Source organism: Bidens hawaiensis, unplaced genomic scaffold (genome assembly GCF_021521415.1).
Source record: "Bidens hawaiensis isolate Kalapana, Puna unplaced genomic scaffold, B.hawaiensis_p1.1 tig00057118_1, whole genome shotgun sequence".
NCBI lineage: Eukaryota > Viridiplantae > Streptophyta > Magnoliopsida > Asterales > Asteraceae > Bidens > Bidens hawaiensis.
The window spans coordinates 35303-57524 of record NW_027500318.1 but is presented as its reverse complement, the minus strand read 5'-3'; the positions used below and the strand labels follow the sequence as shown (position 1 = coordinate 57524).

General features: G+C 35.4%; 3 protein-coding genes and 1 non-coding gene across 4 annotated transcripts; 3 read left to right on the top strand and 1 right to left on the bottom strand.

Moving 5' to 3' along the window:
- The first annotated feature begins 1536 nt into the window (after positions 1-1536).
- On the top strand, positions 1537-1610 carry TRNAT-AGU (transfer RNA threonine (anticodon AGU)). The gene has a single exon. It is a non-coding gene; the product is annotated as a tRNA-Thr (tRNA).
- A 672-nt stretch (positions 1611-2282) lies between these two features.
- On the top strand, positions 2283-4326 carry LOC143601806 (pentatricopeptide repeat-containing protein At3g20730-like). The gene is made up of 3 exons (XM_077079114.1): positions 2283-2976; positions 3044-4164; positions 4293-4326. Exons 1-2 carry the CDS (start codon positions 2283-2285, stop codon positions 4135-4137), a joined length of 1788 nt encoding a protein of 595 aa, XP_076935229.1. The 3' UTR covers positions 4138-4164; positions 4293-4326.
- Positions 4327-5903: 1577 nt separating this feature from the next.
- LOC143601805 (thiosulfate/3-mercaptopyruvate sulfurtransferase 2-like) lies at positions 5904-11913 on the top strand. Its single transcript, XM_077079113.1, has 11 exons — positions 5904-6104; positions 8793-9041; positions 9143-9205; positions 9843-9967; positions 10102-10264; positions 10353-10412; positions 10635-10693; positions 10934-11015; positions 11296-11359; positions 11454-11521; positions 11600-11913. The coding sequence occupies exons 1-11, from the start codon at positions 6003-6005 to the stop codon at positions 11708-11710; spliced, it is 1146 nt and encodes a 381-aa protein (XP_076935228.1). The 5' UTR covers positions 5904-6002; the 3' UTR covers positions 11711-11913.
- A 485-nt stretch (positions 11914-12398) lies between these two features.
- On the bottom strand, positions 12399-15524 carry LOC143601804 (phosphoglycerate kinase, cytosolic-like). The gene is made up of 6 exons (XM_077079112.1): positions 15301-15524; positions 14008-14085; positions 13320-13580; positions 12931-13248; positions 12679-12837; positions 12399-12608 (listed from the first exon to the last, which is right to left on the bottom strand). Exons 1-6 carry the CDS (start codon positions 15493-15495, stop codon positions 12414-12416), a joined length of 1206 nt encoding a protein of 401 aa, XP_076935227.1. The 5' UTR covers positions 15496-15524; the 3' UTR covers positions 12399-12413.
- Positions 15525-22222: the final 6698 nt, after the last annotated feature.

Sequence of the window (22222 nt, the reverse complement as noted above, 5' to 3'; positions counted from 1 at the left end):
ATACACACACACTCAGAGCAGAACCAAATACTCTCTGTACACATTAGTAATTCTTGTAACATCGATCTAATCTCCACAACCATTGTAACCCTTTTTTGATATTAATAAAGTGCTGATCGACGAGTTGTCATCACCCGGGGTTTTTTTCTTTTGATCTGAACAAGATCAAAGGGTTTTTCCTCGCAACAAATCACGGTGTTCATATCATTTTCGTTCATATAATCGTTGTTATCGTTTTAGCACTAAACCTCACATAACAGATTTGGATTTATCCTTAGCAGATTTTTGTCCAAAACACTCATATTAATAATAATAACAATAAATTCACAAGCACACGCACACCACTCCCTTCACCCCTCTCTTCTTCACATACCAGGAACAACAACAACAACAACAATAATAATAATCAACAGCAAGAACAACAAGATGACCAAAAGAACAATAATAATAATAATAATAATAATAATAATAATAATAATAATAATAATAATAATAATAATAATAATAATAATAATAATCGACCACCAATCGCCGGAGGAGATAACGCCGGAGAACAACCCATAAACCCAGATCCAAGCGGCTCCACAAACCCGAATCCGTGGATCGTCGGAGAATTAGGTTTTTTTTTTTTTTTTTTTTTTTTTTGCTTGCTTAAAATTGGGGAAATCAGTGAATCGGAGGTTGAAGAAGAATCGGAGGTTCACCTGCAACCCCACTCAATTTCTTGATCTACGGCCGGACTGACTGGATCGGCGGTCTACTGGGCAAAATATGCGAATCCCAAAACACCAGTTACACCTACGGCTCCGGCCGCCTCGAGTCTTGCGAAACCCTTGTCGCCGACATTGCCGCCGTGAACCCAACCCACGTGTTCAACGCCGCCGGAGTGATCGGGCGGGCCGAATGTTAACTGGTGCGAGAATTAGGTTTTTTTTTTTTTTTGCTTGCTTAAAATTGGGGAAATCAGTGAATCGGAGGTTCAATGGAACTTCTGATGTTCTTAGTTTAGAAGCAAATCGGAGAGGTGGTGCTTGATGCGACGGTGGCGAACGGTTAGAGATGGTGGTGCTAGATTCGATGGTGGTGGGTGGTTAAGGTTGGGTGATGGTTGAGGAAGGGTGATGACAAGTGATGGTGTTAGTGAAGGCGACGGTGGTGGTTGCTGGAGGTTGAATGGTGGTGTGAAGGTGGGTGTTGATGGTGGGTTTGGTGGTGGTGGATGAGTTCTAGAAGAAATAGATAGTTTTATATAAACTTTTTGCAGGTGTAGACGAAAAGACCAATATGCCCTCACATGCGTCTCACGTGAGGGTATTTAACTGAGTTTTTCTAACCCAGTTAGCGTAAATGACATAAAGTGTAGGAAAAAATGTTTAAAGAACACCGCCTGCAAAGAAACTAAAAAAAGGACACAAACCATAATTTAGTTTTTTTTAAAGGACAAAATTTGTAATTCTGTCGGCTTAAAAAGGATTTTTTTACTCATCATATCATAATATTAATTCAACTTCACACCTATTAAATCGTTGTCAAGTAGCTCTCGTAGCTCAGTTGGTTAGAGCACCCGTTTAGTAAGCGGGAGGTCTTGAGTTCGACTCTCAACGAGAGCATACACTTTTGTCACTCTGTTTCTATTCTTCTGCATAAAAAAACACCCCAAAATATTAATCAATGTTTTTAAACAAAACCGTCTGTTGTTCTTCACATAATATCTTGATTTCCACATAATTTCTTCTTCCTTCGAATCGCCATTTATAGATATTTCCCTGTAAGTCTTTGCCACCAAATTATCTTCTTTATTATTATTTTAATACCAATTTGTTCATAGTAAACCAACAACTCCAGACATACTTAAGGCATCAATCACTACAGTCCAAGTGGTCCAACTGGACTCTTGGTCACCTTACTAAAGATAAAACAACCACCATTAAACCAAAACATAGCTATACCATCGATGCCCACCAACTGTTCGACCTAATGCCAGTAGCCAGCAAAACCAATTTGGTCAGTTAAGTTCATGTTATTATACAATATACTAAAAGCCCATTTGTTTTACACAAGTATTAGGATCCGGAATCTACTGCGAATGCTCTATCGCTTATAAACCAACGGTTTTTGCTTGATAATGTTATCAAAGTTTTTTTTCGTTTATGTTCGTTCGTTTATTAAAGAAACGAACTTCACGCCAAAAGATTTTATGTTTATATGTCTACCACTCTATTTGAGATTTTGAATGATATGCTGCTGCTACATACTATTTGAATGCTAATATTTCTCCCTCCATGAACAAGATTTGTTGTAAATCAGTTAGCCGGATCAACGAAATACTCCGGCCAATGACATTTGCGGTCAATCTCGCGCTTTCTCACCCGGTTCACTTCCACCATCCTCCTTATGTCAAACTTTTAGATCTTTGCATTGATAAACAGGCCTATAGTCAAGCGCGTATGGTGCATGAACATCTTTATGCAAACGGGTTTCATTCAAATTTACATGTAAATACCAAACTGGTGATACTGTATGCTAAATCGGGTGACATGAAAAGTGCCCGTGAAGTGTTCGATGAAATGCCTGAGAGAAGTGTGGTTTCTTGGACCGCGTTGTTATCAGGTTATGCTCGGAATGGTTATGATAAGGAAGCTGTGAAAGTGTTTGTTGCCATGCACCGGGCTGGTGTGAAGGCTAATCAGTTCACTTACGCGAGCACTTTGTGTGCGTGTACGAGGTTGATGTCGTTAAATTATGGTTCGCAGATACACGGTTGTATTCATAAGGGGAGGTTTATTTATTATTCTTTTGTGCAATGTGCGTTGATTGAATTGCATTCAAAATGTGGTGACATCAAGGATGCTTGCTATATATTTGATATGATGTCGGTTAAGGACGTGGTTTCTTGGAATTCGATGATTGGCGCATTTGCTGTTCGAGGCAAATGCAATGATGCAATTCAAATGTTCCGGTTGATGTTTCGTGATGGTATGTTATTTCTTTAAAATAATCGTATTAATTTTTTCTTTCAGTTTTCTTAATGATTTTTTTACAGGTATGACTCCTGACAACTTCACGTTGGCAAGTGTTCTCATGGTGTGTGCTCGAAGCAAAGATCTTGCAAATGTCAGGCAGCTACACGGGTTTGTTTTAAAATTAGGGTTTGGATCATACAACAGTTTAAGCGGGTCACTTATTAACGCGTATTCAAAAAGCGGAAGCGTGAGAAGCGCAGATCGAATATACAAAAGCATGAATAACAAAGATACAATATCCTGCACTGCATTAATAGCAGGATATGCTCAGGAAGGTAGTAACTGTAACGCCATGAAAGCCATGAATCTTTTCATCGAATTGCGTCAAATTCTAATGAATGTCGACCGTGTAATATTATGCTCAATGATCAACATTTGTGCCAACACAACATCATTAGGTCTAGGTAAACAAATGCATGCGCTTTCCTTAAAATGTTTGGCTTTGCATGATGTACCCATGAGCAATGCTCTTATTGACATGTACTCAAAATGTGGTGAAATCATAGACGCGCGCCTAGTGTTTAGCGAAATGAATGAGAGAAATATTATCTCATGGACTTCATTAATTGCTGGATACGGGAAACACGGATATGGGAATAAAGCAATTGAACTTTACAAACAAATGGTGGATGAAGGATTGGAACCGAACGGTGTTACATTCTTGTCACTTTTATTTTCATGTAGCCACAATGGTTTGACTGCAGAAGGAAGACAGTTCTTTAATAGTATGGTTAATAAATATAATATAACGCCTCAAGAAAAACATTATTCGTGTATGGTTGATTTATTAGCACGGGGAGGTGAATTAGAAGCAGCGTGTGATTTAGTAAATAATATGCATATGAAGCCAAACGCTTCGGTTTGGGGTGCAATTCTTGGGGCGTGTAGTGTACATGGAAATGTTGCAATAGGAGAAGTTGCAGCGCGACAGTTGTTTGATTTGGACCCTAGGAAATCGGTCAACTATGTGGTTTTGGCTGGCATTTATGCAGCAGCTGGCTTGTGGTATGGTGCTTGGGACGCAAGGAAGTTGATGAAAGTTGAAAACTTGCAGAAGAAGCAATCCGGATGCAGTTTTGTTCAATCAACAAGCAAGAGGCTTTTGCTTTCATAACCGAAGCTAAAGTTGCTAGTATCTAAGGTTTGTGTCAAGTTTTCTAAAGTTTATGTTTATGAAACATTGGTTTACTTATATATTCCATATACGCATATGCATAAAGGGATTTTTCAACGAGTCTGAATGATTGATGTTGAATACATTGTTACTAGGCTATTGCACCCATTATTAGAGGCGGTGATTCGGTTGCAGCCGTGGAAAAGGTTGGGTTGGCCGACAAAATGAGCCGTATCCGGTATCTCGTATCCGGTATCTCGACAGTTGCAGTGCTAGCTTGGGACTTCTAGCTGGAAAGACGCTGCTGCTAAACTGTTATGACTGACACTCCCTGGCCCGACTCGACCCATCTGTTTGTGCAGGCATAATGGAAAAGGATATTATAATCGAACAAAAATACGATACCATAATAATTAATAAGGAACAATTTTAATATGTGGGCTTGAATTATTTGGGGCTTCAGGATTGATTCAGTTTGTAGGAATAAGCTGGAAAAGAAAAGACAAGAGAAGCATAAAGTGCAGTTGAGGTTGATTAGTCTTTAAAATGTTTGTAAGTTTAATATATTGTATTAATGTTAAAAAATGTCCTTTGAATGAATATGGTACATTTAAATATATATTTAAGGTGCTTTAATGTTTGGCATGTTGTTAAAAATATAAATGCAACCTGTTCACCTAAAGTTACACTTCCTTACATTCAATATATTTCCAATGTTTTTTTTTATTATTAAGCATAACATAAATTTAAAATTATAGTTTAACAAAATTTTGTGTAGGGTTGTATTTCAAATTTGGGAGAAGGAAACACATCCAAACCCGAAATCAAATTATTTGGTTAAATAAATATTTTGATTCTATAAGCCAAATTTGATGAGCTTACATTGTAACAAAAACACCAAGTCCAAAAGAGTTTACATTATAAATCAATTAAAAGGAAGCTCAAACCGGCCTAAATTATAATTTTATTCCAACATTTAAAAATGATTTTTGTTTACGCAAAACATAAAATAAATAGTTAAGACTAATGACTGTAGTCTAACACTCTAACTTGACACAAACATGAAAAATTTCATGGTGTCAAGCACATGAACTCGAACATGAGATGAGGTTTCACTATACAACCTGAATTTTTTTAGTTTTGATTGATAATGTTTTAAAAGTTATGTATATGTATATACATAAAAATTATATCTAAACTATAAATACAGAACAATCACCTTTTGAAAGAAAAACAAAAACTAAATGAGTCACTATGCGAACCCGTCAGAGGGGGCGCGTGCCGTAATCACATGACTAATCACCAATCACCGGCCAGGCAACCCCCACTTCCCCTTATGTTATTGACCACGCTAGAACCTGCCCGTATCAGCGCCCCATTACCCGGCCAACCTACACGCACAAACATGCTCTCAGTCCCTCCTCTCCTTTCCTCGGGCTATACCACCCGAAAAAAGCTCATGTCGGATAAAAAGTAGTGAGTAGCGGCAATCCCGTTAAACCCACAACTGACTACCCTTGTGTGCTTTCTCCACCCTCAACTTAAACACGACATGTTTAGCTAAATGTGTTAGGCATGTATAACTCGAAAATAAAATAAATGACTCAAATTACAAGTACTATGCAGCCATTATCTTGAAACTCCAAGGACCAACACACTTTCTCAAAACACACAAACCCTTTTGTTTTTGTTCTTCCACATCATCATCATCATCATCATCATCATCATCATGGTACTGATTTCTTCTTCGGTGGAGTAAACAACAACAGATAACAATTTGTGTTCTTTCTTGACACCCACAAACAAGATTCTTCATATGGTGTTTATAATAATATTATCATCTTTTGAGGGTTTCTGATCATCAAATGGCCTCTGCCTTTCTTTCAAGAACAACACTCTTTGCTCGTCGTTTCGTGTCTTCTTCATTCATCAACCAAAACCCACAAATATTAGCTTCTGGGTTCTTTGTAAGTCTCATCTTTTTGCTATTTTACATGTGGGTTTTCATTGTATTAAACTAATTTTGTGATTTAGTTATTGTTCAGCTGATGCGTTGAATATAATCTTGAAACTTTATTATTTGTCTAGTTGTCTTGTTTAATAATCGAATGATGATAAAGATGCAAACTTTATGTGTTCCAGCTTAATATTAACATTTTTTTATGGGATTTGATTAATATAGCCCTAAGTGGTATGGTTAAGCTTAAGAGTTAATTTTTTTTACTGTGTTAATGCTTAAATTATTTTACTTTAATCACCATAACTTGTACTTAATCATAGCCCTTTTAGGCTATGTGTAGTGTTGGGGCTACAAAATGGGGCAATTTGTGCCATGTGGCGCATAGTCAGAAAATTGTGGGTTTTTGTTTTAGGGGTGTGGTGGTGTTGTCGGCCAATATATATAATATACATGTATATATATACCACACACAACACAATTTAATAATAATATTTCTCAAATGTTTGCCGGCGACAAAAAGCAATACCCCTCTCTTCTCTTTTATCGCGGGGGGGGGGGGGGTGTTTTTTTTCAAAAGCGCACCATTTGGTCACCCATTACGCATGGCCTTAGGGCTGTGTTTGTTATTATTATTATTTTTTTAATTCAAGTGTGTTTCTTGGTTAACTTTAGATATATCATATCAAAGGAGGTGTTTGGATGTGCGGTTAAGCCGTTAAAACTAATAATCCAGTTAGGGTGTTTGACCGAAATTGCATGATTTTCGGTTATTGAGGCTTAAAAAGTACATATCTGCAGAAGTTAACTTTAAGAAAAATGATTATTGAGCTTAATGTAAATTTAATTTACTCGTTATCTTTAAGCACCTGATTACACAATAATGCCAGCTTATATCAACATTATTTGATGGGATTTGATTAATATAGTCCTAACTCCTAAAGGGTGTGGTCAAGAGTTATTTTTAGCTGTTTTAATGCTTAAGTTATTGTACTTTAACCTTAAACCTTAGGGCTGTTTTTATCATTTTATTTAGTTTATTCGAGTGTGTTACTTATTAGTTTTCGAACTCATATCGAAATAGGTGTGCTGGATGTACGGATAATTAAGTTAGGGTGTTTGACAAAATAAAGTATTTTGATTTATGAGTTTTGGTTATTGAGGGTTAAAAGGTGGTACACTGGTACATATATGCAGAAGTTAATGTTAAAATAAAATGAAAAATGATTGTTGAGCTTAATGTAGAATTACTTTTTATCTTCATGAATATGTTCAAGATGCAAACTTTATATGGCCCCAGCTTAATATCAACATTATTTGATGGCATTTGATTAAGAGGGTCAAATTATTCTACAAAGGGGAACAAAAATGAGAAGGATGAGAAGGATTTCTAGCCACACAAAAAAACCCCTCAAAAAAAATAAAAAACAATAAATAAAAAATTATAACTCAAAATTTAATAAAAAAACGAAAAAAGTAAAAACACAAAAATGTTTTTACCGTCTTTCTCGTTCTCATAAAAAAACACAATGGTAAGTGAAGAAAGTTGTTGTGTCTTTTTGTTTATCATTTTGTTTTGTGTTTATTTTCGTCATTGATTGTGTCTTTTTTCCTTGACATTGTGTCTTTTTCTCTTTATATTGTGTTATATTTTGTTCGGCATTGTGTTATATTTGCGATCTATTGTGTCTTTTTTTAGGTATAGTTGTATATTTTGTTCATTTTCATCATTGTGTCTTTAATCTCGCCATTGTGTCTTTTCGTCAATTTTTTTATATTTTTTTTGTATTAATTTTTTATTTTATTTTTGAACGTGAATGATGGCGGAAACATTTTAGTTTTTAAAGTTTTTTCATTTTTTATTTATATTTTGAGTTATGATTTTTTTATTATTTTTTTGAATTTATTTTTAATGGGTTTTTTGTGTGGTCACAAATCCTTCTCACACTTCTCATTTTTGTCTCCCTTTGTATTTTAACTTTACCATGATTAAGATAACCCTAAAGGCTGCACTTAAGGATTAATTTTGCTGTTTCAATGCTTAAATTATTGTGATTTAACCCGCGTAAGCTGTCGTTAACTGTAGCACTTAGGGTTGATTTATCATTTTCTGTATATTATTCAAACGCGTCACTCATTAGCTTTCGATATCATATCAAACGAGGTGCTTGGATGTGCGGTTAAGCCGTTAAAATTAATAATCTAGTTAGGGTGTTTGACCGAAATGTATTGTGATGTATGATTATCGGTTATTGAGGCTTAAAAGGTACATATCTGTAGTAGTTATTTTAATTAAAAGATTATTGAGCTTAATGTAAAGTTACTCGTTATCTGTCATCTTTAAGCACTTTATTACTCAATATTTCCAGCTTAATAACAACATTATTTGAGGGGATTCGATAAAAATAGCCATAAAGGTGTGCTTAATAGTTAATTTTTACCGTTATTATTCTTAAACTGTTGTACTTTAACCACCAAAAATTAAAGTTAGCGCTTAGGGCTGTGTTTATCATTTTGTTTATTTTATTCATGCGCGTTATATATTAGCTTTCAAAAATTATATCAAAAGAGGTGCTAGGACGTGCGGTTAAATGGATAATCTAGGGTGTTTGACAAAAATGTATTATGATATATGATTTTCTGTTCAATAGTTGTTAAGAAAAATGATTATTGGTTACATTTTCTTTATTATTTTCAGAAGAAACCCTTTCAATCTTGGGCTAGCCCAACTCGTACGGCATACAGGAGGTCTATATTGGTTCGTGGTGATATGGCTACAACCGTGGCTGGATCTACAGCTTCCTTTTCAACATGGTCCTTGTCAACCGGTGAGCCTGTTGTTTCAGTTGACTGGCTCCATTCCAATCTGCGTGAGCCTGATTTGAAGGTGCTTGATGCATCTTGGTACACGCCTGATGAACAGAGAAACCCACTCCAGGAATACCAGGTGTGTATATAAGTTTTAAAATATCATGGTTTCGTCTTTTAATAGCTTATTTAACAGATTTTGATTTTTGTTATTTTTCTCCTTTTTTTTTGTTTCAACAGGTTGCCCATATTCCCGGTGCTCTTTTCTTTGATGTTGATGGGATATCAGACCGGACTACTAATGTGAGTTACCGTCTTTTAACTTGTTCTTATGTTCATTTTTTAAAAGTAAAATTTAGTTGTAGACTATAAAATGACACCATAAATAGATATTTTTCACTATGTCATGTTTTTGACACCATAACTATATTGGTGGTTTAGTACGTCTCTAAACAGGTTGTTTCGGTTGACCACTATTACTTTTTTTTTTCCATTGTATCAAATATGATTATAAAACCTCGATAATTGAAATAACACACACACACACATATATAGGGTAAGGATCCTAAGAGAACCCTTTACAAATTGAGAACTTTGAGAACCATTTTGGACCACTAAAAAAATCTCTAAAAAATTTTTAAAAAAATCGCTAAACCAAGACGTTTTTTTAATGAAACCGGGATGATAAATAAGAATTTTGGTTTTTTTACTTTTTTTTATTTTTGCGTTTTTTTTTGTTTTAATTTTTTTTTTGGGTTTTTTGCGGTCCAAAATGGTTCTCAAAGTTCTCAATTTTAAAATAGTTCTCACATGATCCCAATCCTATATATATATATATTGCAAATTGGTGTAAGCATTTAGATACACTTTGGTGACCTTAAACTCCAGTAAAAGTGCCACATATATGTTTTAATTAATTTTTTTGAATATTATTGAGCAGTTGCCACACATGTTGCCATCCGAGGAAGCATTTGCTGCTGCTGTTTCCGCTCTCGGTATTGAAAACAAAGATGGAGTTGTTGTTTATGATGGTAAAGGGATCTTCAGTGCTGCCCGTGTCTGGTGGTCAGTTATATAACCTCTATTTTACATAATAAGTATGAATTATATAAATTAATTGTAATCTTATTTGCGGTTTAAATGGGCTTTAATATTTTTTTAATAAAAAGTCAAATCATTATTATAAGATACTTGCATAGTATGTTTCGAGTTTTTGGGCACGATAGAGTATGGGTTTTAGATGGAGGGCTTCCGAGATGGCGTGCTTCAGGATTCGATGTTGAATCGAGTGCTTCTGGTGATGCAATTTTGAAAGCTAGTGCTGCTAGCGAGGCCATAGAGAAAGTGTACCAAGGCCAGCCTGTAAGCACATAACATTTACGTACATAATATGTTTACAAGATTATCTTTTTCTGAACGGGTTTTTGATGAAAGTTCATTGCTTTGGCAGGTTGGTCCAGTCACATTTCAAACAAAATATCAGCCGCATCTTGTATGGACACTTGAACAGGTTTGTAGGATATTCATTAAGAAGCTAAATAAAACAGACCTAAATGGGACCGAAATGAAAATTAACGACCAAAATGTAGATGATATGAAACACCTTTTTTTTAAGCTTAGAAATATAGTATTTATCTATGACGCAAACAGATAGCATTTCAATACATATGTTTTGATGTCTGTGTGTGTGTTTTGCGTACATTTAATCGTATGTCTGCTGTGATTGTTACAGGTTAAAAAGAACGCTGAGGACCTCACATATCAACATATAGATGCTCGATCAAAAGCCAGGTATAAGAAATCAAAATTTATGAACTTTCGTATTAATAATTAATGTTAAGTAATGATTATTTTTATCCTAATCTTATTTTTGAGTAAAATGATTTAGGAGATTATATGCATAAAATACACTTTGGTCAACTTTAAACGCATGCACTTTGTTTCCTTTTTAACTATTTGTTAATATAATATTTGCTTGTTTGACCTGTTAAACGTGTTTGGTTTTGATGGTGATTTTGATTTGTTTCTCAGGTTTGATGGTGTTGCAGCCGAGCCTCGAAAAGGAATAAGAAGTGGTCATGTTCCTGGGAGCAAGTGCATTCCTTTTGGCCTGGTAATTAAATCATCTTTATTAATTGTAAAATGCATTTGGTGATTGCATGGATTAAAATTGGAGTTTTGGGTCGACCCTTTTGAAATAAAACACAACCCAAATTGACCCGTTCATAAGCAAACGGGTCAAAATTGTCACTTTGAAATTATGTAGTATTCTATGGTAAAAAAAAAATTAGAACTTGTTATCGCGATGATACGTCAAGTGGAGAAATCAAATAGTATTCCTAAAAGAATGTTCATATGGCATTTTATTAATTTTTTTTAAAATTTTTTCACAGATGTTAGACACCTCACAGACACTGCTACCTGCAGACCAGCTCAAGAAAAAGTTTGAACAAGAGGGTAAACCAACTACTTTTTCAAATAAAAATAAATTTTAACATTATCAATTTATTATTATTAATACATTCCGTATGCATACAAAATTGTTGTGCAGAGATCTCGTTGGACAAGCCTGTCGTAGCTTCATGCGGGACTGGAGTTACTGCATGCATTCTTGCATTGGTGATATTTTTTTCTTTTCTTTCAATCCGAAAAACAAGAATCATGTATTAATTATTAAAGTAATTTTTATTTTTTTAGGGACTGCATCGACTTGGGAAGACGAATGTTCCGGTTTATGATGGATCTTGGACAGAATGGGGAGCACAAGAAGATACTCCTGTTGCAACTTCAGCATCAGCTTCAAGTTGATGTTATTAATCAGTGTTCTAATTTGGTGGTGTTTTCTGATTTAATTATACTTGAATGATTTTATGTTTTGGTTAAACATGGTTTTGCCTTTGTGTTGCTATGAATCAAGTATGGATTCGGTTTAAGGTTATGTCCGATTTGTGGATGTTAAGGGTTGAATGGCATACTCAGGTTGATAAGAATAAAGCAGGCAATTATGTATACTTGTGCTGATGACAAATATTGAACTTGTTTTAGTTACAATGCAATTATGAAACATATTGTAGTTAGGATCATAATCAACATGACCGACTTGCTCATCAAATTAATCATTAGAATCAGAATCAACATGACCGACTCATTCGTCAATATTGATTTTTCAGATTCACCCACTTATGACTTGGAGTTTGAATTCATCCTAAGTTTCTTTTTCTCCAAAATGTTGCCTTTTTTGAAGGTCTGCGCATTGTTTGATTTCTTGTTTGTAACCATTCATACCGAAAAATAGAGCAGGTAGCATAACAATGGCAAACACGAAATTACAAAACATAGTTCATTTACGCAATGACTATTGATTCCAATTCAAAAAACCATCAATGCTCATGGTCACAGACTCAGGACCTTTTTATTAACTTCTAGTTGCAACTAAAAACCCTTAAACCAAAAGTTGGGTTCAATTTATGACATACTTCTCACCATGATTTTCGGGGGAAAAAACATTAAATCATGCATCATTCAAAGCAAGCACTCCAGGCAGTGTCTTCCCTTCTAGAAGCTCAAAGCTAGCACCGCCACCTGTCGAGATGTGGCTCATCTTGTCGGCTAACCCAACCTTCTCCACAGCTGCAACCGAATCACCACCTCCAATGATGGTCGTAACCCCCTTTCCGCTAAGTTCAGCCAGTTTCTTAGCAATAGCCTGGCAACAATAATATTCAATATCAGTATTATTATTGAAACTTTGGAAACCAACAAACGTAGTAACATACCTCTGTTCCAGCAGCAAACTTCTCAAACTCAAACACGCCCATAGGCCCGTTCCAGATAACAGTCTTGGTAGTATCCAAAGTTTCACTAAACGACTTGATGGAGTCCGGTCCAATATCCAATCCCATCCAGCCATCTGGAATTTCATTAGCAGGAACAACCTGAAAAACAACAATAAGTCAATAACACACCTTTTAGCGACATGAAAGACAATACGAAATATGATTACAAAAGTTGTATTATTTATAACAAACCTTGCTGTTAGCGTCAGCAGCAAACTTGTCAGCAATTACAACATCAGACGGGAGTAAAAGAGACACCCCTTTAGCCTTAGCCTTTTCAAGAAGTGATGTGGCAAGATCAAGTTTATCTTCTTCCACAAGTGATGATCCAACTTTGTACCCTTGAGCTTTGTAAAAGGTAAAGATCATACCTCCACCGAGCACAAGAATGTTCACCTTTTCTAGTAGTGACTCGATTACACCGATTTTACTTGAAACCTTTGACCCGCCAACAATGGCAGCAAATGGTTTAGTGGGGTTAGATACAGCTCCAACAAGGTAATCAAGCTCCTGAAAACATAACATATGTAAGAACTTTCCAATAACCTTTGTAAAACGAGAATAATAATAATATAATATACCTTTTGCATAAGGTATCCAGCAACAGCTGGCTTCAAGTGCTTTGCAACACCTTCAGTGGATGCATGTGCTCTATGTGCAGTACCGAATGCATCATTGACATATAAGTCTGCTAGTGACGCAAGCTTCTTTGCAAACTCGGGGTCGTTTTTCTCTTCTTCTTTGTAAAATCTGACATTTTCAAGAAGCAAAACACCGCCTTCTGGGAGTGCAGCCACCAGTTTCTCAACCTCGGGACCAATGCAGTCATCTGCCATCTTGACCTGTTGTTATAACTTATATGTCAATATGTTAAGAAAATACTTCATAAAAACAGTTAAAATAAAGATCCATCAACATGCTGGTATATTAAAGTCCCTAAACATGTCAAAATAAATGTGACTAACCAATTCTGGTATATTGAAGTCCCTTAGAGTGCGAGTATTTTTGAATAAAAATAATGATTTGTTACCCTTATTTAATGAAGTGACATAACACTTTTGTACAAAAAAAGAAAAACTATACCAACTTATCTTTTTCAATTTAAGAGGTAACATAACATGATTATTAATTATATTTTTTCACAAACACTTGCATTCTAGACAAGCCTAGTTACTTTAATATACAAAAATTGGATCAAGGGACTTTCTCGTGTACTTTTTATGTAGCACAATAAAAAAAGTATGAAGTGAAGATAACCGAAAAACAAACCTCAACTCCAAGGAGCTCAGATAGTCTAGGCACAAGTGGCTTCAAGCTGTATTTTGGTGTGACACCCTTCGGTCGTCCCTATAAACACAATAACCACATCTAATTCACACATCTGAACTCAAAACACAAATGGTATAAGCTTTTTCGCTTCAGATCCAAGTGATATGAATTAACATAACGAATTTGATATCCACATCGTAGTTAATCAATCAAACAGTGCAGATCTAAGTGATACGAATGAAAATTACAGGCAAAAAACCTATTCAATTTCATGTCATTTGAAAGTAGACGAGAGCACATATATCACAAACAGATTGCAGATATACGCTTCAAATAATAGCAAAATATACACCAGATGAGACGAAATGATATAAGTAGTGTCACTTCAGATCTAATTGATAAAGTGATAAGAATGAACATAACCAATTCGCAATCCATATCGTACTTTTACAATCAAACAGTGCAGCTTTAATTGATACAAATGAGATTACAGGCAAAAAACCTATTCGAATTCATGCGATTCGAAAGTAGACGGTAACACATATATCACAAACAGTTTACAAATATATAATTCAAATCAAAACAAAAATATACCAGATAAATCAAAACCATATAAGTAGTTTCACTTCTGATCTAAGTGATATGAACAAACACAACCGATTCGAAATCCACATTGTTACTTGAAAAATAAAACAGCGCAGGCTTAAGTAACACGAATTAATACCACATTCAAAAAAACCTAACAGCAACACATATATCACAAATATACAAATTCAAATCAAAACAAAATCATCATCATCGCACTCAGCATATCCCACCAATAGCAAATATATGGTAGGGTCTGAGGAGGGTAAGATGTAGACAGCCTTACCTCTACCCTTTAGGAATAGAAAGGCTGCTTCCGGTGAGACCCCCAGCTCGAAACAAAATCAAAACAAAATCTATATACCAGATAATACAAAACAACATAAGTAGTTTCGCTTCAAATGTAAGCGATACGAATAAACACAACCGATTCGAATCAAACAGTGCATATTTAAGCAAAAAAAAAAAAACTAACGGCAACGCATATATCACAAACAGATCACAAGTATACCAACTCAAATCAAAACAAAATCTATATACCAGATAATACAAAACAACATAAGTAGTTTCGCTTCGGATCCAAGCGATACGAATATATCACAAACATATCAAACAGTGTATATCACAAATATATATACAAATTCGAATCAAAATAATATCATATCAAATGATAACAATAACAATATATATATATATATATGTATATACCAGATGAGACGAGAGGACGACTTTGGCACCATTAGACATCAAGTATTTAATGGTAGGAACCGCAGCACGAATACGCGTATCATCGGTAATATTAAAGCTATCATCCAAGGGCACGTTGAGATCAGCCCTAACGAAGACTCGTTTTCCCTTGAGATCTGCTTCCTTCAAGCTGCTAACACTCTTCTTTGTCGCCATTTCTTATTAATGATAAATAAACCCTAGAATGAATGAATACACACAAATATTAATAATAATAATAATAAGAAGTTATATGATATGTCGATTAGATCGGATCGGAGGAAAGTTACTTACGGTGATAATATTATGCAGATTTGATCAGAGAGAAAGAGAAACGAAGGATACAAATATACAATGTGCCTTTTTGTATGCACTGTGTGTGGCTTAAAATCACACTTGGTTGGCTGGTTGAAAACAAAACTTCTATTATAAAATGTGAGGAGTTGGTCATATAAATAATAATAATAATAATAATAATAATAATAATAATAATAATTTTATAAGAAATTTACTTCTTCCGTTCCATTTAAATGTCATGGGACCCAAGACACACAAACTAAAAAATATTTGATAATTTTATTTTATAAGCGGTAAAATAACAATAATGTCCTTTAAGTTATTATGGCTAAATACCACTTGTTTTGTAAAATGAAACATCTAGTATATGTAATATTAAGGGCACAATCGGAAATTGAATTTATATATATATAAATGACATTTAAACTGGGACAACCAAAAATGGAAAAAATGGACATTTAAAATGAGACGGAGGGATTATTTATTTAGTTTTTACTTTTTGGACGGCGAATTTGAACTAGTGATGGGTTATTGGTATACCTGATTATCTTTATTCCGGAGTACTAGAGATTAGAGGTTACAAAACCGGGTTTTTTTGTCAATGGTTTTTAAACTGAACTGGTTTAGTTAAACCGTGATCAAAACCGGTTTGGTTTAGAGACAGTTTAGGAGCATGAAAGGTCGAATTGGTTCAAGTTAATTTGGTTCGGTTTAGAACTGGCGGGTTGGGTCAGTTTGAGACTCAGTTTTTTTTGTCAAACTGGTTTGGTCTGTTTAACTAGTTTGTAGTGAACCGGTTCCAAACCAGAGGCCCGTTATATATGAGAAAATTTGGCCTATCCTTATAATATAAATATTTGGTTAGGTTAAATATTAAATAAATAAATAATAATGAAAAACTTATGAAATACATAATCATGTTTGATTCTAGTGGGTTCTAGAATAAACTTGCAACCTAATACTTGAAGAACAAGCAACGGATTAATAAGGAAACAAGATGATGATTTGGAATAAGACTTGTGTATGGTAATCTTCACGCCTTGATAAATGATGATATCTTTTGATTAATCAGGTTGCACCGACGTCACGCACTCACGCCTTGATAATGTCATTTAGTATGTTTGTTTGTTATTTAAATAAAGGTTTAGTTGTTTTTGTGTGTAGTTTATTTTTGTGTTACATTGATGATCTTAAGCAAATTATGTGTATGTTTTATAAACCATATATAGAGGTAGGGTACCAAAAAAACCCAAATACCCTTAAGTCACTCTCAGGTTAAAGGTAAACTCCTCATATGTCACCCGTGGGACAAATAGATCACCCGCATGACTCAATAAAGGAAGAACAAGAATACGTCCTAGAGACTATGGGCGGAAGCATCCAGGCACCCTCAGAAGTCATCCGCAGGGTAGTGTCTCCACCCTCTAAGATGACCATAAGGCAATACCATAGGACATCTGTAATTAACTAATTACCTTCTAGAAGATTTACCAAGATCATTTCTTGGAGAATACGTGACTTATCAGCCAATGAATGGAGGACAGCTGGCCAGGTTGTTTTAACCGTGCACATTGCCAGAATTATCTTGTCCTATCTTAGAGAGACACATGTCCAGGTTGTTATAACCATGCACATGGGATAGCTCAACCTATCACGTAAGGGCACGTGTCCAGACGGTTACGAGAGCATCTTCTAGAAAGGGACATCTGGGCCAATCACATTCCCACACCCTTCGGCTATAAATACTTCACAATCTCCATGAGGTAACACATTCACTCTCCATTATCTACTCTATATACTTAAGTATTTTCTCTCTATCAAAACTGTACTTATTCTCACGCCGAAGGGTGGTTACGGGAAGACCCCCCTTCTTGTCCTTCCCGTAACGAGCTCATGGTGCTTGTTTTGCAGGTTTCTGTCACTAGACTTCCGGAGGTTGTGCTCATATCGTTGGTAGTTGTGTTTGACCCATCCATGTGGACTCATTAGATCCAGGACCCATTAAGGGATATGTGTAACAACTCGGGTTTTCTTATAATATATTAAATACCGATACCCGACCCGTTTTCGTTATCGGGTAATTTTAACCAACAAAGCATCGCGTTTATCAGGACATTTATAGTTATTATTATTATTATTATTGTTTGTTATATTTATTTAAATTATCAAAATAACTTTGATTTGTATACATTTTCCACCCTGGACTAAGTTCTAACTCATTATGTATCTACACATGAACTATAGGGTCAAATCTGCAACATGATTATTTTATTATGTTATAACCCTTTAACCCAAACCCATAAATTAAGATCCAAACCCGTAACCCATATTCAACCCATGAACTACGATCCAGATTGTAACTTGGAGCTTAATCTTTGTTTAAACATGGAATGTATTATATCATATCGTTCAATAGGCATAAACGACTCACCGACGATGTAATTATAGAATATAATCAGTACTCGATCTCATTCTTAATATTAACCAAACCGCCTCATATCAACTATGATTATATCAATTAGGGTTAGAATAAACGCAATTACTCATGTCTGCAACTATGTCTGGACCTCGCGACCAAATCCCGTTAAAAGCTTTTGTTTACATATATACATATATAAGTGTATATTTAATAATAATAAATCAACGTTACTTAATTAAAACCCGACACCAATATTAGTGTTTTCTCCTCGTTGAACGTCTTTATAAATTTGTTTATATTAATTTTATATATAGATGTATATAATATATGCATATGTATCATTCTTTAAAAATTGTAACAATTGTATTTTAAACGTACTAACTATATTTATAAAATTTGATTTTCGTTAATAGTCCAAGATATATATATATATATATATATATATATATATATATTAACGTTGTCTTAAATTATTTAATATATTACGAGTTATATTTATATATGTATACATCTACTAGTAGAAGAGCCCGCACGTTGCGGCGGGAAGGCATCGGGAATTCGGTTGGTTACGCTGGCAACATTGGGTATGCACCTTTTTAAGATCTTTTGTTTGAAAAGCAAAAGTTCTAAAATATCTGGTTGCGAGTAAAAGTATATAAAAAATATGGGTTTAGATTATGGTGTGCGCCTTTTTAAACTGAACTTATGGAACTGAAAAAAGAAAGTTTTACCAAACTTATAGTACATGTTTACTGTAATTAAACATAATATAAAATATAAACTTACTAAACTAATGTTGTCACTTAATCTTGCTTGCCCCCTATTATATATTCTATGAAATATTATGTGAAAAGAATGCATTATATATACATCGGCTATCTTGCTTTTTGATTGAAAGTAAACTACATATGACCCGTAAACATTTTAAAGAAAATAACTAAATCATGACAAAGCACAATCTTATAGTTCTACTCTTTTAAGTCTTAATTGTTTATATAGTTGTACGCATGAGCACCTTTTTAGACAACCAATCAATGTAGCTGAAAGTAAGAACAACTTAATAGGTCCCCGATGGTAAATGTAATGGAAGGTGATACCAGTTGAATAAGTCGCCGGCGGTGCAACCTCATAAATATAGGGTAAGCCCGCTCTTCACGGAGTGTACACAGGAACTGATACCAAAATAAAGAACTATAATTGGTTCAACTTTATGGTTTGAAAAGCTTATCACTATGGCTTTGTGTGCCGTCACCTAGCGTAATGAATAAACAATATTTGTGTATTAGGAATCTTAAAAACAAGGTGACTACCCTTTGAATAAATATTGTACACAACTAATGTTAACAAATCAAAACTTGAATCTTTATATAACTTGAAAAAAATAATTAAATAAAAAAGGGAAGTTCCTTCTTCCACATAAAAGGATCTCGATGGATCTCATAGTTGATATTTGCTTCTGAACCACAAATAATTGATTTAGAAACTAACCAGGGTTAACTACCTATGATAGAAATGATTGCTTAATTGTAGCAATTGAGCAAGAGTCATCAATGCTAAAGAAAAAGTAGTGACGTAACTTTTGTGTGATGTCATTGAGTTTCATGGTATTCTCATCCACAAAAGGGGGTTAGGAGGGGCAAGTAAGCGTTCATCATCTTTTGCTAACATTTTTAGTACCGGTGACATTGAAGGCCTCAATGATGGGTCTTCTTGAGTGCAAGCTTGTATAGCTTGGTGTTTTGGTCAAAAATTGACAAAGCAACTTTTGATCAAATTAGTGCGTGAGGTGGAGTGCTTGTTAATAGTAAGAGTGAACACAAGGATATGATTACGAGGGAAAAAACCCTTGATTATGATAATCTTCGTTTCGGTCAAGAGTTTACAACGTAATCTTTAGTCGAATCTCTTCGATTAAAGATTATGAACTTAACTTTTGGTCGAATTAACGCTTGATTATTATGATCTCCGACACAAAAAACCCCCGGACGGTGAAAACTATCACCGTCGACTATTATTAATAACAAAAATGGTGGTTACAAGTGGTGGAGCTGATAAGTGATCGTAAGCTATGTGTTACAGTGATTGCTAGAAAGCTAAGTCGTGAAAAGTGTGTGTTCTAATGATATTATCAGCTCATTTATATAAGAAAAGATTACAACTGTTATCCCGAAAAATCCGGAATCCCTAGACTAATTCTTCTTTAATCCGTTAGTTGTCCACGTTCGAATTTGTCGAAGTCCAGATAATATCAGTTGTAGTCCATGTTCTTATTATCACATTTACCACGTGATCTTATCTGCAAAACAAAGAAAAATAATATAGGACAATTGAATTAGTCAAACCTCATCCTCGGAATATTAGCGTTGACGGGATAGCTCAAAATCCTTGAATCATAGCTCATCCTGAGGATAGAAAATCTACACCCAACAATTGCCCCCAATTTTTACAGATAACTCGTTACAGCTGTAAAAATTTCAAATTTTGAAAAATAAAATATCTTCTGCCAACTGAAAAGACGTGCACGCGGATTGAGGCAAGCTTATAACCGTCCCTCCAGGTTATTATTAAACCATTTCCCAATCTCGAATTAATATTTCTTCCATCGATTCATAATCAGGTCAGTTTTCCTTCCTTATCTTCTTTATTTTCTTGAAATTTTTCTTCTGATCAAACGATAATGAGAAAGAGAACTCCTCGCGCGCCCAATCCTTTCTCGTTTGCAACCTCAGATGACTTCATCGATCAGACTCTCATTCCGGCTACCGACGAAGACCAGTGTCTCTGTGAGGATCTTGACATTAGATTCTTGAAAGATTCAGGCTTGCTGCCTGCCGAAGCCATTATTAGACCTTACGACCCTAAAACCAAAGCCGACTTTTCTTCCAAAACCTGGGTGTGTTTCTTTTATTATCCCTTTTCGATCGGCCTTTCATATCCATTTTCCCCACTCATCCAGGAGTTCTTTGACGTGACCGGATTCTCGTACTCACAAGTCATGCCAATGGTGTGGAGGGTTTTAGCCACAGTAGATCGTCTGAACAAACCCCATGGGTTGTCCATAGGTGTGCCCGAGATAGCCGCAACTTATAACCTCCGAACTCATGGATCCTTTCGCTATTGTCTTCAATCTAAATCCAGTCGTCTTTACATGGTTCCCAAGGTGTCCAGTAGTGACCCCGATTGGCAAAAACTTTTCTTTTTCGTCCGCCGAAACTCTATTCCGAATGGGATGGACTTGCCTATTAAATGGGTTCATAAGGGTAGGAAATCTGTAGGATATAATTTCTTTTTGCAAATGATTTATCTTAATATGGTTTGCTTTTTTACAGTTGTGTTTGAGGATTTAATAAAGTTTAGGAAGGATACGAAGAAAAGGCTCAAGGCGTTGTTCAAGGTTCCAGCAGAGGAGAGGGAGTTTTGGTTAGAGGAAGAAATAGGAGAAACAAGTGTGCTTGTTGCGAAACCCGCTGAGAGTATAACTTCTGGTAAGTGTTTTGTGGATTTTAGGCTTTCTAGGGATTTTGTTATCTTGAAAATAACTTGATAAACCATTGTATAGGGATGCCGAAGCCAAAATCTTTTAGCTTAGTTGATTTGGATGATCTCATCGAGGATAGGACTGTGGTGAAACAAGAACATTCCAAGACGCTTTCTCCATCGGTGAGAGTTCCAACAACCCGCCAGAAAAGTGCTGCACAGAAGAAGAGGAAAGCCACTACTTCAGCCGAGACCGAGCCCTTTGCCGATATGAGCACTACTGATGCTGTGGAGAAACTGCAAGCTCTTGCCAACTTTCTTGGGACAGTAAGTATTTTTGCTTATCCTGAAAATAGTAAACTGCAGAAAACTTATGTCAATTTGGGAATAACATAAAACTGAAGGTTACCGTCAGAGATCCCAGGATGCTGAGTTGGCCCAAAAAGATGCTGAGGCAAAGGTTGTCGATCTTCTGCATGCTGCTGACATCAAGGATAAGCTGCCCAAAAAGAAGGATAAGGAGATTTCGGATCTCAGAGCCTCATTTGAGTTGGAGAAGACTGAGTTCCTCGAAGAGGCCAAAAAGTGTGCAGCCACCAGTATCCTGGAGTCGATGCTCAAGATGTCAGTGGAAGTTCAAGCGAAATGCTACACGATGGATTCCTGGAACTCTGTGGCTTGGATGAAGAAGCTGAAGATGCTGAGGGGTGA

Coding starts and splice junctions, on each gene's coding strand:
- LOC143601806 (XM_077079114.1), top strand. CDS start 2,283: ATGAACAAGATTTGTTGTAAATCAGTTAGCCGGATCAACGAAATACTC. Junction 2,977..3,043: donor CCGGTTGATGTTTCGTGATG/GTATGTTATTTC, acceptor ATTTTTTTACAG/GTATGACTCCTGACAACTTC.
- LOC143601805 (XM_077079113.1), top strand. CDS start 6,003: ATGGCCTCTGCCTTTCTTTCAAGAACAACACTCTTTGCTCGTCGTTTC. Junction 9,968..10,101: donor AGTGCTGCCCGTGTCTGGTG/GTCAGTTATATA, acceptor ATACTTGCATAG/TATGTTTCGAGTTTTTGGGC. Junction 11,360..11,453: donor GAAAAAGTTTGAACAAGAGG/GTAAACCAACTA, acceptor ATTGTTGTGCAG/AGATCTCGTTGGACAAGCCT.
- LOC143601804 (XM_077079112.1), bottom strand. CDS start 15,495: ATGGCGACAAAGAAGAGTGTTAGCAGCTTGAAGGAAGCAGATCTCAAG. Junction 14,086..15,300: donor TCGTCCTCTCGTCTCATCTG/GTATATACATAT, acceptor TTGTGTTTATAG/GGACGACCGAAGGGTGTCAC. Junction 12,609..12,678: donor AGTTTGCTGCTGGAACAGAG/GTATGTTACTAC, acceptor TATTGTTGCCAG/GCTATTGCTAAGAAACTGGC.